Source organism: Nannospalax galili, unplaced genomic scaffold, assembly GCF_000622305.1.
Source record: "Nannospalax galili isolate Female #2095 unplaced genomic scaffold, S.galili_v1.0 scaffold1488, whole genome shotgun sequence".
NCBI classification, from domain to species: domain Eukaryota; kingdom Metazoa; phylum Chordata; class Mammalia; order Rodentia; family Spalacidae; genus Nannospalax; species Nannospalax galili.
This window is the reverse complement of record NW_008358859.1, coordinates 623873-639403: the sequence shown is the minus strand read 5'-3', so window position 1 is coordinate 639403 and position 15531 is coordinate 623873. Positions and strand designations below refer to the sequence as shown.

At 50.9% G+C, this 15531-nt stretch overlaps 1 protein-coding gene across 5 annotated transcripts in view; it reads right to left on the bottom strand.

Annotated features, from left to right (window-relative positions):
- The window catches only part of Kcnab2 (potassium voltage-gated channel subfamily A regulatory beta subunit 2), a 92114-nt gene that overhangs the window by 25331 nt on the left and 51252 nt on the right, over nucleotides 1-15531 (bottom strand). Inside the window, exon 1 of one of the 5 annotated variants that reach the window (XM_008822394.1) lies at nucleotides 14717-14935. The exons of the other annotated variants lie outside the window; for them this stretch is intronic. Within the exon in view, the coding sequence (XP_008820616.1) occupies nucleotides 14717-14934 (218 nt within the window). The 5' untranslated portion in view covers nucleotide 14935. Of the gene's footprint in view, nucleotides 1-14716; nucleotides 14936-15531 lie in introns of those variants that run through there. 5 annotated transcript variants of the gene reach the window in all.

Here is a 15531-nt window from a genome sequence, read left to right as displayed (position 1 = left end):
GCCCATGGGGCTGCACTCCACCTCCACCTCCCTTGTGGGCTTCCGATGCCAGTGTCAGGTCAAGGGCCAGCTGCTCCAGGCACAGTTGGGCACATCCAGCGAGGACGCTGGCTTGTCTGAGGATGGATGAGATGAGGCACAGGCCTGGGGCATGCACAAGACATTGACTCATGGATCTCGTTTCCCAAAGGAGCAGGTGCCCAAGACAGTGTATGATATATGAGAGGCTTTTTCTTTGTACAAAACTGTCCTAGTTTGGTTTCTGTTGCTGTGATAAAACACTGACCAAAACTAACTTGGGGAGGAGAGTTGTGTTTTTTTTTTTTAAGACAAGGTCTCCGGCTGGAGAGATGGTTCAGAGGCTAAGAGCACTGGCTGTTCTCACAGAAGACCCAGGTTTGAATTCTAGCACCCACATGGTGGCTAGCCACCATGTAACTCCAGTACCAGGGGATCTGACATCCTCTTTGACCTCCTTGGGCATTGCACCACAAGGGTGCACTTATATACACACAGGCATAATGCTCATACACAAAATAAATAAAAAGTTTTTTTGTTTTTTTTTTTTGTCTTTTTGAGACAGGGTCTCCCTGTAGCCCCAGCTGTCCTGGAACTCATTATGGCGATCAGGCTGGCCTTGAACTTACAGAGATCCGCCTGCCTCTGCCTCCTGAGTGCTGGGATTAAAGGCAAGCACCACCATACCCGGCAAAAGTTTTTTATTTTTTTAAAACAAAACAAAACAAAACCAAGGTCTCATTACATGGCCGTGGCTGGCCTGGAATTCACTATGTAGACCACATTAGTCTTAAACTCAGAGATCCACCTGCCTTTGCCTCCCAGTGCTAGGATTAAAGGTGTGCGTCACCATGCTCTTTGAAAGAGTTTACTTGGCTTATAAGTCACAGCCCATCTTTGTTGGGAGCCAATACAGGAACTCAAGGCAAGCGCCTGGAGGCAGGAACTGAAGCAGAGACCGTGGAGGAACGCTGCTCACTGGCTTGCTCCCCCACTGGCTTGCTCCCCTGGCTTGCTCAGCTACCTTTTATACAGCTCAGACCCACCTGCCTAGGGATGGCACTGCCCACAGTGGGTTGGGCTAGCCCACATCAATTAACAATTAAGAAAACACCTCACAGACACATCCACAGGCCAGTCTGATGGCAGTAATTTCTCAGTTGAGATTCTCTCTTCCCAGGTGACACTAGTTTGTGTCAGGCTGACAAAACCAACCAGCACAAAAGCCAACAGTGGACGCATCAAATAGGCTTTTAATAAGCTGGGCATGGTTGTGTATCCCCGTGGTCCCAGCACTTGGAAGTCCGAAACAGGAGGCACGCTGAGAGTCTGAGGCCAGCCTGGGCTGCACAGCAAGACCCTGTCTCAGAAAATCAAACAACAATCAACCAACTGACATTCATTCATACTTCTGTATAAAAACGGAAATGAAGTTTCTGGACTTCTACCCTTTAGAAATCAATGAATTCTTCAAATAGTGCCCTGGCATTGTACATATCAGTCAACCCATAGACACTGGCATCTGGAGTTAGTCTGAAGGGCAGGGCTACCTACATCAGGTATGGATTCTACAGGGGCCAAGTCTGGAGCAGTTCCTGAACTCATGCTGGACTGCTGGACAGAAAGTAGCTGCACAGGACACAACAAAGTTGCTCAGAAGGGTGCGGCGATCAAGAAGACTGAAGGTTTGGCCACTGCGGGGGCTGGTCACAGACCCCTTTGAAAAGAGGTTAGTCTATGACTCCTTCCCTAGAAATACAGTCACAAATACCCTTAAGGCTCTGTTTGTAACACTTGGGGGTTTGTAGAGCTCTGCACTCCCTGGGCACCTGGTCTGGGTAAATCCAGGTACTCAGAAGGCAGTCTAGACCCCCTACCCCTACAAAACCACTGCAGAAGGGACACAGGCAGCAATTCCTGTCCAGTCAAAGTAGAGATAGAGTTTAGTTATGCTGTCCCGAAAACCTCCCTTTTATTAGCGTAATGATGAGGCTGACAGTCACACTTAGGTCCTTATGTGTTGGAACACACTGCATGTCCTGGAGATGGAGCAGCTTTAGCGGCATATGGCTGAAGATGCGGAACCAAGGCTGAGCCCACCAGTACCTGCAGCCGAAGAGCGGGCACCTGTCCCCTGCCAGTCTGGGGTGGGCCATTGGGACGCTGATCCTGTTTTTAAGTCTCATGATGGAAACAACACACTTTGCATAAAGGCAGCAAGCTTCTGTTGAGCCTGGGTGGGGACCAGGGCTTGTGGCTCTGTGGTGGCCTCTGGACCCGTTGCCCAGAGGAATGCTTTAACAAAACTGGGGTGCTGCATGATGCTGTGATTACCCGGATCAGCCCGTTTTCCCTGTTAAGATGCTGGTTATTTGTTCTGCCATCTGCTGCCAGGCCTCTGGAGAGGGACTGAGAAGGGACAGGGCACCTCGGGGCTGAAAGCGAGTGGGGGTGGGGATCCCTACACTTAGAGCCCTGCTTAGATGGGAGCTGTCACCATGTTGTTGTCCCAAACTTCAGAACATGAAAATAACTTACAGATATCCTTTCCTTTTGTGTGATTATAAAACAATTAAAGTCTCTAAGGCCAAGCACTGCTGGTCTTTTGGTCACTGGCCTGGCATCTCTCTTGGGGTCTGGAGAGAAGGTTAATGAGTACTTTCCCACATCATCTTGGACAGAGGCAAGAACTGCTGCTTGACCAGGCGCCTCACGCCCCTAAATGCCATACCTCATTCAGCTTCCAGAAGGATCAGAGGAAACTGAGTTCAAGGTTTTTCTTTTAAGCCATCTGAGAGAAGGACAAAAAAATGGATTGAGGAGAGAGGGGACAGGTGCTTGGCAGTCGTTTCACCCAGCAGCCATGTGTGGTGTGCTGGGGGGTATCGGCTGTTTGCAGGTCTGCTCTGCTCCCAGACTCTGGGATCCCCAAGGATGGGCCTGTGCCTCCTTGTTTATCTTTTTGTCTTTTTGAGACGGGGAGCTCCTGTAGCCCCAGCTGGCCTGGAACTCGCTATGTAGACTAGGCTGACCTTGAACTCAAAGAGATCTGTCTGCCTCTGCCTCCTGAGTGCTGGGATCACAGGTGTGCGCCACCATGCCTGGCGTCGCACCTTGTTTTTATCTTCTGATGAGAACAGGGCCCAGGGGAGTGTTGGGTACAGGACAATGTTGTTGGTGCCATTTGGGGGTGAGGAGAACAGGTCAGACCCTGAGGAAAGCATGCTGCCTGCTCCCCTCCCCCCTGACTGAAGAACTTTTAGACCCTCTGACAAGAGCTGGGCCCCTGGTGCTGGGCATCTCTGACTTTCTTCACTCCTCTAGCCTATGATACTTTACTGGACAAGGGTAGCTGTGGGGAAGGGCTAGCTGGTGGGTACTGGGATCAGGACCATCCTTGGTCCCTACAGCCCCACCTTCATGCTGGCTGTGGACCACAGTCACTGGATGGCCACTTGTGGTACTGATGCCCATGAAGGCTTTGGTCTGGATCCCCACTTCCCATTCAACTGGTAGGAAATGACACATCATCTGAGAGGGGTATGACCCACTTCTCTCCAGTGATAACAAGAACAGGTCTCCAGGTCCTGACACAGGGAAGGCTCAGCTCTTCCGTTGGACCCCACAGGTAGGAAGGGCTGGTGATGGAATTCGAACTCAAGTCCCCAGACTGAAAGCCCTTCACTGCTGGGTCTTACCCTCCCTGCTTCCAGTGTGTGCATGTATACAGATACACACAGAAGAACACACATGGCTACATGCACACAGACACATGCATACAGACACAGATATACATAGACACTCATGGATACATGCACACAGACACACACATCGACAAACATGCACACAGAGAGATAAAGACACACATGCACACAGACACTCATGGGTACATGCACACAGACATATATAGACGCACATAGACACACATGCACATAAACACATGAGTATAAATATAGGCACATATACATACACATGAAGACACATGGTAAGCATGTACATGGACACTCAAGGATACATGCACATAGACATTCATGGACATATGTGCATATACACATACAAGGGCACACATATAGACACACATACACAAATGGATCTGCATGTACACACACACTTAAACATACATGAACACACACAGTACATATGTACATGGGCACTCAAGGATACATGCATACAGATAGACACACATAGACACATATGCAATCAGACACTCGTGGACACACATGTACATAAACATATATGGGCACACATATAGACACACATACACATAGATACATATGGATATGCATGTCCACATACACATAAACATGCATGAACACATATAGATGCACATGTACATGCACATCCATGGATACACGTGCACAGATAGACACACAGAGATACATATGCACACAGATACACATATAGGTACACATACACGAATATGCATGTACACATACATGAACTCACATACAGATACACATGTACACAGACACACGCACATATATGCACACACAATCATCTGGAGCATCCAGAGTCCTGGAAAGCCCCTCTTTAGTAAGTCTGGGATGGAATTACAGTCACACTTTGCCTTCATATAGGTCTGTACACATGTGGAAATAGCCTCACATGTACCAACTCCTTTGATGAACCTCAGACTGACTTCAAAGTCACTGGAGGTAACAGGTATCTAAACTATTATAGTATATTATACTATATTATAGTCTTAGCTTTTGATGTCCACTTAATCAAAGGTATAAGTCACAGAGCTTCTAGAATGGAGACTTTCATCCTGATTGTCCCCACTAAGCTTAGAAGATGGGAACAAAAGTTCTTCACTTGAGAGGCTCGCTGAAGAACACTTAACGTTGAGGGTCTAGGGAGGCCGGGATGTGAGTGCAAATTCAGCACTCTGGCCTCACACCAATGTTCATCCCACAGGGGCACTGGACCTCAGTGACACAGCTCCTTTACATCTGGTCTACTTTTGAGTGTTGCTTCTGGGGAGGCCTAAGCTGCCCTTCTGCTGTTGGGAAGGACTTTCTAACACCTTCCAGCACCAACACCAGTCACAAACGCAGAGACCCTCCTGCAATGCAGCTAGAACCACCTGTGTTGGGACAGCTTCTGGCCAATGAGGTGTAGCTCTCTGCCTCCTACTTTGAGAAACCTTGCCTGGGAGCTCGAAAGCCAGAGCTCTCCCTTGACCTGTGCAGGTGCTGAGTAGACAGACTTTCTCTGGAGACCCCTTTTCCCCACAGCACCTTCTCCAGGTGTCTAGGTGCTTAGGCCCTCAGGTGAGTCTTACATGGGGGCAAGAAGGACCAGCCCTGAGGTTCCTTCCTGTAAAGCTGACCCTTCCCTTCCCATTGTAGGAGCCCTGAGCCAGGATCCAGGGGGACAGTAGAGGGGGAAAAGGGGGGAGACATTCAATGAGTCACAGAATTCAGAATGGGGCTGGGGGAGAGGCAGTTCCCAAGATGACATGGAGGGAAACAAGACAGCCTAGGTTAGCCATGGTGGAAAGACTGGAGGATCTGCCTGGCCATCTGGAGCCAGTTCAAGCCAGAGTCCCTGCTGGAGAAAGCCTGGCGTGGCCCTGGAAAGCTTTGTTCCACTGCAGTTTCCCTGCCCACCCATCAGACTAATACTTGTGACAGTGGTCTGCTGCAAAGACCTTAACTTCCTGTTTCTTGCAGGAAATCTGGGGTCTGTGTGCCCAGGGGAGGGTAAGGGGACACAGGGGCCTGTGGCCAACGCTCTGAGGTCCCCCAGGAAGGGCATGCAGTGCAGCGATGTGGAGGCGGTAGTCCCGGAAAGGGAAGACAGAGAGGGAAGTGGACAATTGTGTATCACACTACCTTTCTGCCAGGGAGAAGAGGCTTGGGACTAGTGTCAACCTACTTCTTACCAAGTCTACCAAGAGCTAAAAGACCCTCAGTGGAAGCTGTCCAGCTGTGGGCTGATCTACAGGCAGGAGTCCCCACCCCCCTAGTCCCAGCCCCTGTGCATACCTATACTTCACCCCTGGCTGCTTCACACCGGTGTCGCTGCTGCTGGGGACACTCTGCACCGGCAACTGTCCCAGGTTCCGGGCTACCATGGCCACGGCGCGGAAGCGGCTACGGGTGCCTGGGCTAGGGCTGTTGGCTGACGACCAGCCCATCCGTTCCTCGGAGCCCCGGGTCTTGAGACTGTGCTCAGAGCACATGAAGGACACCTGCATGTCGAGGCTGGGCTCAGCTCCCGTAGGACTCACAAGTCATTTGTCCTTTAGCAGCCCTCCTCCGCCTGGGGTAAGACTTTATCCCAGAAGGTGAAGAAGTGGGCCACGGGGCATTCTCTCAGAGAGATGTCTGAAGGCAGCACAGGAAAGGCTTGTGCGGCAGCCACTGAGCGGAGGGCATCAGATTTCCAGACGACACTAGACGAGACCTTATCCAAGAAGAGCTGAAGATTGAGGGGGGAGTCGGAGGTCCAGCGCGGAGGGGCCGTGTCCACTCTCCTCACATCTCCCCTGTCCCCACTGGGCCTTCCCTGTCCTACCCTGCTCTGGTCCTGGCTGTTCCAAGTCCTTAACAGCCTCCAAGAGTGCTCGGCTGTGCTGTGCTGCACAGGACTCAGGACTGATGGGCCCAACTGCCTTCCTCTAATGGGAGAGGGAGTACCTCTTCAAGACCACTGCTCGCTGTGTCCCGCTAGGGCTGTGGCCTGGGGCTGAGCAGGGTTGCTGTGGCCTCCCTCCTAGGGCAGCAGCTCAGGGGGTCTCAGGGAACAGCTGTCTCTCCTGGCTTCCCTGTGTCTCCCGCCTGGCTCCTGGCTCTGCACACGGGGTGTCAGAGGCTCCTGCCGACGCAGTGAACGGCCAGAGAGAGGCGCAGGCGGTGCCGGAGATTCATTATTAATGATGCAGGATGCACAGCCGCCTGCCCTGCTGGTCCCTGGTCCCTGGCGCTGGCTGCTCCAGGCTGACCTGTAGCCCCAGGCCTGGGCGGTTCAGGAGGGGCTTCCCTGGAGCCAGCACCCAGCTCCACCTGCTGAGGGTCGTCTCCAGGACTAGGGATGAGGATGGCTCAACAGCCGAGGAAAGAACCCAGGTTGAAGAGACAAGGGACAGAGAAGTGCCAGCACTTGGCTCACTTATCCCACACAGACATCGTAAGTCCTTTTGAAATCGTGAATGAACTGCTGAGTGGCATCCTCCCACCCTGTCCTCCTTGGCACCAGACCGGTTTCTCAGTGATGACTGGATACTAAACCCCAGGGATCCCCCTGTTTCTGCCCCATGCCCCTGAGCTGGGCTTACAGGTACACATGCCTGGCTTTTCATCTGGGCTCTGGGGATCAGAACTTGGGTCCCCCTGCTTGTGCAGTAGGAACTTTGACGGCTGAGCCATCTTCCCAGTCCCCGCCCTGCCTCCTGACACCGAGGTTAAGAATGAAACACCACACTGGTCGGGTCTCCCCACCTATGAACCGGGCGGCCTCTTAGCCTTCACTACCCTTAGGGGTAAAGACCAGAAGACGTGTTCTAAGTCAGGCCATGCAATCAAGGCGCCAAGTCTGGTTAACTGAGCATAACTAACAAATACTCTAACAAATGGCATGCACCTTAAGGATCCTGCCACGGGAAGCTCTGCCTTTCCCATGGTAGGAGTCCGCCACAGGCCCAAGAGGCCCTTTCCCTTTCCTACTGTATGTATTCTCCTCAGCTCAGTAAAGCACTCACTGTGAGCTCAGGCTTGATGCAAAGGAGGAGCCAACCCAAGGGTAGACCTGGACCTGGGCACAGAGGATGGGGCAGGTTCCTCCCAAGGATGCCCTGGAAGGTCAGACTGGCGCCACCTTTGGAGACCAGCACAGGTCTAGCTCTGCTTCCTTCCGCCAGCAGCCCACTTAAGCTGCAGGGTATGCTGGCTTTAGGCCCGGTGATCTGGATAGACTAGGGCCCTTTCCAAGATACTTGGGTGATAGGGGAGGGTTGGGAGAAGGGCAACTAAGTTCCTTCTCCAGGCTGGACTTTGGGACTCAAAGACAAACAGGCCCCAGAAAGCAAGAACACACCCTTCTCCCCTGTGGCAGATCTTAGTATGACCGCCTCCCCCAACTATGGAAAGCCTGAGCCCAAATGGAACTTGCTCTGGCTAATAACTCACAGAATCTTTAACCCTCTTGTGCATTTATTCCTTCACAGAGCCTTTTCTATTTCATTTTAATTAATTTTTAGTTTTTTTTTGAGACAGGGTCTCCCTGTAGCCCCAGCTGGCCTAGAACTTGCTTTGTAGACCAGGCTGGCCTTGAACTCATAGAGATCCACCTGCCTCTGCCTCCTAAGTGCTGGGATTAAAGGTGTGCGCCACCACGCCTGATCCTTCACAGAGCTTTGAGCACTGCTGTGTGTCTGGTGCTGAGACACCTGCATAGCTCCCATTACCAGGGAGGATTGTTCACCATCTGATCAGGACACTGGGGGAGCCTGTTGCGGATGCGGAGTCCTGGGTCCCACCCAGACATGCTGAGTCAGTGGTTCTGGGGTGTGCCCTGGAGGCTGTTTATTTTTTTAAATTTCCTTAAAATTTTATTTTTTAATTTATCTTTATGTGTCTCCGTGTTTTGCCTGCAGGCATGTAAGTGTACCCATGGAGGTCAGAAGAAGGTATTAGATCCCCTGGAACTGGAGTTATGGATGTTGTTAGCCATCATGTGGGTGCTGGGAACTGGCCCGGCAGCCAGTTTTCTGAACCGCTGAGCCAGCTCTTCAGTCCCAATTTTTAGTTTTAATTATGTGTGTGCATGTGTGTCTGTGGGTGGGTAGGTGCATGTGAGTGCAGGTGCCTGCAGGGGCCAGAAGAGGGTGTCGGATCCTTTGGAGCTGAAGTTATAAGTGGTTTTGAGCACCTGGATGTGGGTGCTGAGAATCGAACTCGGGTCCTCGGCAAGAGCAGTATGCACTCATGACTACGGCGCCATCTCTCCAGCCCGAGGTTGTGTCTAATCAGGACCTTTGAGCTATACTCTGGTCTAACAGAAGTCTCTGCTCCTTTTTTCTGTCCATGCATCTTTGTGCTGGCAAAGTGCGGCTCTCACAAGGGCTAGGGCTTCACTGTTCCTCAAGGGTCACTCTTAGCCAGATGGTGTGCCATACACAGCACAGAGCTAGGTGAGGGCACAAGAGTCTCAGTATTTACAAGTGCATCTGCCTCACCCAGAACCAGGAAACCCACTCCTAGGCATGTGCTCAGAGACCTGAAAACACAGCTCCCCACAAAAACGTAGACACAGACGTCCACAGCATCATTTCTCAATAGCCGAAAAGTGGAGACACCCCAAATGCCATCAACTCGCAAACGGCCAAATAGCACGTGGTACATCCACACAACGGAATATTACTCAGTCATAGAAAGAATGAAATTCGGACGTATGTTACAATAATGGGTGAACTCAGAAAACCATGTTGCTAAAGTGAAAGACCACACAAAAGACCATGTCCTAACATTTCAATGACATGAGGTACAAGGACTGGGAAGTCTGTGCACACGCAGCATGGATTAGTGGCTGGAAGGGAAGAGGAGAATAGAGTGATAATTAAAGGGTTCAGTAACTTCTTTGAGGGGTTTATGAAAATACCCTAAAACTGGTTGTTTCTTGTGTATGTATAATGGTGTGTGCGCGTCTGTGTGTGTGGAAATCAGAGGACGATTGTGGATTCAGTTCTCCTTCCACCATTAATGGGTTCTGGAGATTGAACTTGCGTCTCCAGGCTTGTGCAGCAAATGCCTTTATCCCTGAGCCACCTCGCCAGCCCAATGTGATCATTAATGCACAAGTCTAGGAGTACACTAAAACTGGTGAGTTGGTTACGAAGCGGTGACCCAACAGGATCGGCATCCTGACGCTACTTGTTATTGTGGCCTGCTACAGAGGGCAGGACAGGGAAGCTGGGGCTGGAAAGGCCAGGGACCTTCTGAAGGATGGCTCTGTGGGCGCTGGGCCTTGAGATGACCACTCAGCCTCTTCTGTAGTGACTGCTGCCAGCGGAGGTGGTCCCAGCATGGACATAGTTCCTGAGCACTTTGAACCAAGGGATCCCCTGCCTGCCACTGGCTCCCTCCCAGTATCTGCTCCTGATGTGGCTCTTTCAGAACTGGTCTCACCACCTTCCTTCCTTTGGCATCTGCTTCTTGTTTCCATGGTATTGAGTTGCATCTCCTAGTGGGAGATTCCAAGGCTGGTGGCCACGGAAGGGTTCTGGAAGGAGAGAAGGTTCTTTTGAGGTGGGGAGGGACTCCTGCTTCTCCACCACCAGGAGCCAGGCTGGAGTTATGGTTACTTTACTACTTTATCAGGAACAACTCCATGAGTTTGATTCCTTTTCTGCTTTTAAGATAAGGAAGTTGGGGCTGGAGAAACAGCTCAGGGGTTAAGAGTACTGGCTGGCCAGGCGTGCTGGCACACGCCTTTATTCCCAGCACTTGGGAGGCAGAGACAGGTGGATCTCTGTGAGTTCAAGGCCAGTCTGGTCTACATAGTGAGTTTCAGGCCAGCTGAGGCTACAGGGAGACCCTGTCTCAAACACACATACACACACATACACACACAAAATCAAAAACAAAAAAACCACTCATGGATTGATTCCCAGCAACTCCCAGGAAGCTACATGGGTAACTATAGCCTGTTTAGTTAGCATGACAATCTACTCAATTTCCCTGGCTTCTGCTAACAGTCTGGGGTCTGAAGGCAGGAAGTGTGAGACTTAGGAGTCCTGCCCTGATACAAAGTTCATGACCAAGGGCCATTTGGTCCAGGGCTGCTAAGGCTTCCCGACACAGCTGTCTCCAGGTTCTGCTAAGCAGTATTTATCTTTTTATAATAATAATTAAGATGAACCTTAATGGAGTCCCAGCCACTAATGGAGAAGAGTTCACAGCAGACCAACGTTTCTTTAGGATCTTTAATGACAGGTAGAAGAATCACATCATTTGGGGGCAGCAGCATAAACGTCCACCAGGTAGAGAACGGCTGGCCCCGTGGGTGGGATGACCCTCGCCCTGCCTGTGGAAGCACCGTGTTGATTTGTGCTCTCCCTCCTTCTTGGGGAGCTGGTTTCCCTGTAGCATGTTGGCCCCATGTTATTCCAGGATTGAGGCCCAGATGCAGCCTCAATACAATCTTTGGGGTCTTAGGCAAAGAGATGTTTCCCTATCCTTGCCAGTTTCCTGGGGCCATTACAGCAGAGCACCACGAACTAGCTTAAAAATAACAGAAGCTGGCCCCACCATCCCAGCTTTCAGGCCTGCTCAGGCGGCTAGGATCCCTGTGCCCAGACCTGCGGGCTCTCCCAGGCCTCCCAGGATTAATGCATCTCTCAGTTCTCACCAGAGCGGCTTCGGTATTTAACAGATGATTAACACAGACCCCCACAACTGGCCAACGTGCAGAGAATAGAGGCTGCAGAGTGCTTATCCCTCAATCGGACGCCTATATCAAACCTCCGCCTCCCAAGGCTCAGGGATCACTGTGGAAGAGGAGGTAGAAGATTGTAAGAGCCAGAGGAGGTGGACGACCACAGGGAAACAGTTTTCCAGACAGCTGGGCAGTGATTCATGTGAACTCACGGCAATGGTGGGGTGGCAGCACACACAAGTCCCATGCAAGCTCAAGCCAGAATAGACAGGGGAAAGTGGGTAAGAAACGCCAACCCTACCTGAGTAACTCTTGGCAACTGATGGCTACTGGGAGGGGGCGAGTGAGTTTCATTTAAGGGTGAGGATTTCGGTAGGTTAACCAGGCTCCAGTGGATGGGCCCACACCCAAGAGCATTTGGGGACACAAATTTGACTCTGTAGGCTTAATATAAAGAAATAAACAATAGAGTATATAAAATTGGGGGGCAGTAAGGGGGTACAGATAGGGAAGGAGATCTAAAGATGATCAAAATATATTGCATGAAATTCACAAAAATTCAATGAAGCAAACAAACAGAACCAACAGAAACTGACGCTCACAGGCTGGAGCCAGACATTGGACAGGCAGGAGCCGGCGGGGCCATGCTCCCAGTAAAGGTGCCAGTGACGAATTCTTGCTTTCTTCCCCCAGCTTTTGGTGTCTCTTGGGACCCCTGTCATTCTTCAGATTGCAGTTGCAACACTGCACTGTGTACCTAGCACCACATGCTGGACACCAGACAGCGGATTTGGGGTCTACCCTAATTTGGTATGGCTTCATTTTATCTGATTGCATCTGCAAAGGACCCTAGAAGGTCACCTTCTGGGGGGGGAACATAATTCAACCCATTACAGCCATCATCACAAGCCCTGCCCACCCTGGAAGCTCCTCTCAGATTGGGACAGCAAGGTCTGGTCCTTCCCTTTTCCTCCCCAGCTCAGCCACCCCAGTCTTCTCTCCTCTCCTGCAAGCAAGGATCTCCCTCATGTCTTCCAGTGGGCTTTCTCTCAGATGGTTCGAGACTCGGCTCTCCCGCCACCTTAGACCAGCCTCACTGCTGTTGAGTCTGTGTGACACTGTCCTGCTTCCTGCCTGGGGACTGCTGATGTCACCGAAGCTTGTTTGTGGATCTTCTTCATTTTTCCTTCCTCTCTGCACTAGGATGTAGTGGCCAAGAGGATACAGACCTTGTGGGTGTTGCTCATGAAGCTTCTCCAGGATCTGGCCCAGTGTCTGGTGCTGGCATCCTCTCAATAAACATTTGCCAAATACATGCTAGGTCTCAATGAACAGTCAACACAAAGTGAAATAAGGCACAAAGTCTCTTTCCATCAGGACTGGGAGTTCAGTTGTGACCAGCCTAGCTCATCATTCGTCCTTCCCCAACAGCTGGACTCAGAATACAAAGCCTTCAAACTCCTGTCATCTAAGGGGCTCCTAGAGATGCTTTCTTTCTTTTCTTTTGAGACAAGGTCTCACTAATGTAGCCTTGGCTGGTCTGGCACTCGCTGTGTGGACCAGACTGGCCTTGAACTAACAGAGATCTCTGCCTGTCTCTAACTTCCCAAGTGTTGAGATTAAAGGTATGAGCCACCACACCCAGCTGTATTTTGTTTCTTTAAACTACAGCCATATGTTCCAACAACATTCTGAAGGACCAAGCACACTGTCCACAAGAGACGATGACTGAGGAGCAGTTCTGACCTCCACTCACTGTACAGAGAACAGCCAGACAACCCCCTCAACAAAAATTTAGGACTCCCAGTTAGATTTGAACTTTGGATAAACAATAACCTTTTATTATAAGTATGTCCCAAATACTGCATGGGATATATTGATAATATATGTGTGTGTATGTATGTATGTATGTATATATATATATGTGTGTGTGTGTGTGTGTGTGTGTGTGTGTGTGTATTTGTTTTTTACCTGAAGTTCCCATTTATCTTGTATTTTTCATTTGCTATACCTGGCAACCCTACAAGAACTGGCTCTGACAAGGCTTGTCTCTGGAGGTGCAGATGCTTATAATCTACAAGTATTCATAAACAAAATCACCATTTGGCTCTGACGCAGCGCAGCTGGGGGAGCTGTCCCTGGTGCTGAACCCAAAGATGGTTCGGAGCCTAAAATTTATACGTACATGTCAGTCATTTAGACAGACGAGATATTTACTTCACAGGCTTTGTTACCACAGTTATAATTTTATTTATTTAGCGCACTCCCTGAGTGTTGGCATTAAAGACAAATGCAGGGGCTGGAGAGATGGCTCAGTGGTTAAGAACACTGGCTGTTCTTTCAGTAAATGCCACCATCCCCAGCTTGCCACATAGCCCTATAGCCCAGGGGGTGGGCCTCATACTTGCTATGATCCTGCTGCATCCTCCTGCCTCTGCCTCCCTAGTGCTGGGATTAAAGGCCTGCACTACCATGCCTGGCTTCATAGTTACAGTTTGAAACAGCCAAAGCTGGGGTTGGCTGCTGAAAACCACAATCCATAGGGAAAGTCCAATTTAAGGACGTGAAGAACACCTCTTTGTCCCCAGAGATGGCAAGTTAAAGTTTTTTGTTTTGTTTTGTTCTTGGTCTTTTTGATACAGGGTCTCTCTGTAGCCCCAGCTGGCCTGAACGCACTATGTAGACCAGGCTGGCCTTGATCTCATGGAGATCTACCTGCCTCTGCCTCCCAAGGGCTGGGATTAAAGATGTGTGCCACCACACCTGGCCAGATCATTTTGTTTTTAATTTGCATGTGTGTAGATATGTGCACATGAGTGCAGATGTCCATGGAGACCAGAGAGTGTTGATCCCCTAGAGCTGGAGTTAGTCAGTTGTGAGCCACTTGATATGGGTACTGGAAATGGATCTGGGGTTCGCAGTACTTGTTCTTAACCACTTAAGTCATTCGTCGAGCCCCGAGTTGAAGTATTTTCATTAGTTCATGCTTAGCCACCATCTAGTAGCTCATTTGTCCTAATAAGTTGCGAGAGACAAATGAAGCCACATTTATCTACTTGGCAAAGATCCCCTCACAAGACAAACAAAACCATCACACTCACGACGCTCCTGTTTGGACAGAGGACTACAGTAGGCATTCAGTTTCTTCTTGTGCACATTTCTACATGGTCAGAAATTCCCAAACTGAAAATAATGACCCCGATTCACAATAAAATGGTGGCCAGTGTTCCGGGGTGTATCTGGCTCTCGCAGCACCTGCCTGCTGGCCTCCTTGGGTGTTCTGGGGACTCCCTGGCCCCTCCCCCACCACATCCCTTACCGATACTTCATGCCTGTGCGCTGGGCAGTGCAGCTGTCCAGGGAGAGGCCGTGCATGCGGAGGAAGCTCTCCATGTTCCTGGCCTGGGCTGCTGCCCGCACCTCCCGCAGCCGCTGCAGCTCCAGCGTATCCGTCTGGCGGACGGGGTGCAGGGCCCAGTCCGAGTGGCACCTGCTGTTTACACTCCGCAGACTCTCGCTGTATGTCATGGACAACATGATGCCGCCTGGAGCTGCCACTGTCCAGACGGGAAATGCCGAGTGGTGGCAGGTTAGAGAGCTTGTCAGCACGCGTGGGACGGGGATGCCTGTATCCTGGGTGAAAACACCCCTGGCCTGAGATTCTTGTTCTCAAAGCAGTGCTTGCTGGGAGCTGAGCTGCCCTCCTCTGCCTCTGCAGCCCTAAGAGAAGCAGGCCAAGCTGGATTGCAGCTGGCAGGGAGCACTGGATCCAAGTGGCACGGAGGAACTGGGAGCACGGGGAGCATGCAGAACCAGACCAGTGCTGTTGCCCAGCTGAGATGCTGCATCACAGCGCTCGCTTGAGGCAGTTGCCAGGTGAAGGCAGGCAAAAGGCACATCTGCCACAGAAGCAGCTCTAGTGAGATCCTGCCATAGTGGCACCTCACCCCACATGCCAGGGGACTCAGCCCAGGGAGGGGTTGTTCTCAGCCTGGGTAAAGGGAACCACTAGGTTTAGCATACTTTGCTTACTGGAAGCTCCCCCCCCCCCCCCCCCCCCCACAGGGGCCCTTTGGGCGCGCGTCTCACACACTTTTTTTTCAACTCCGCATAGAGATTTCTCAACCAAACCAC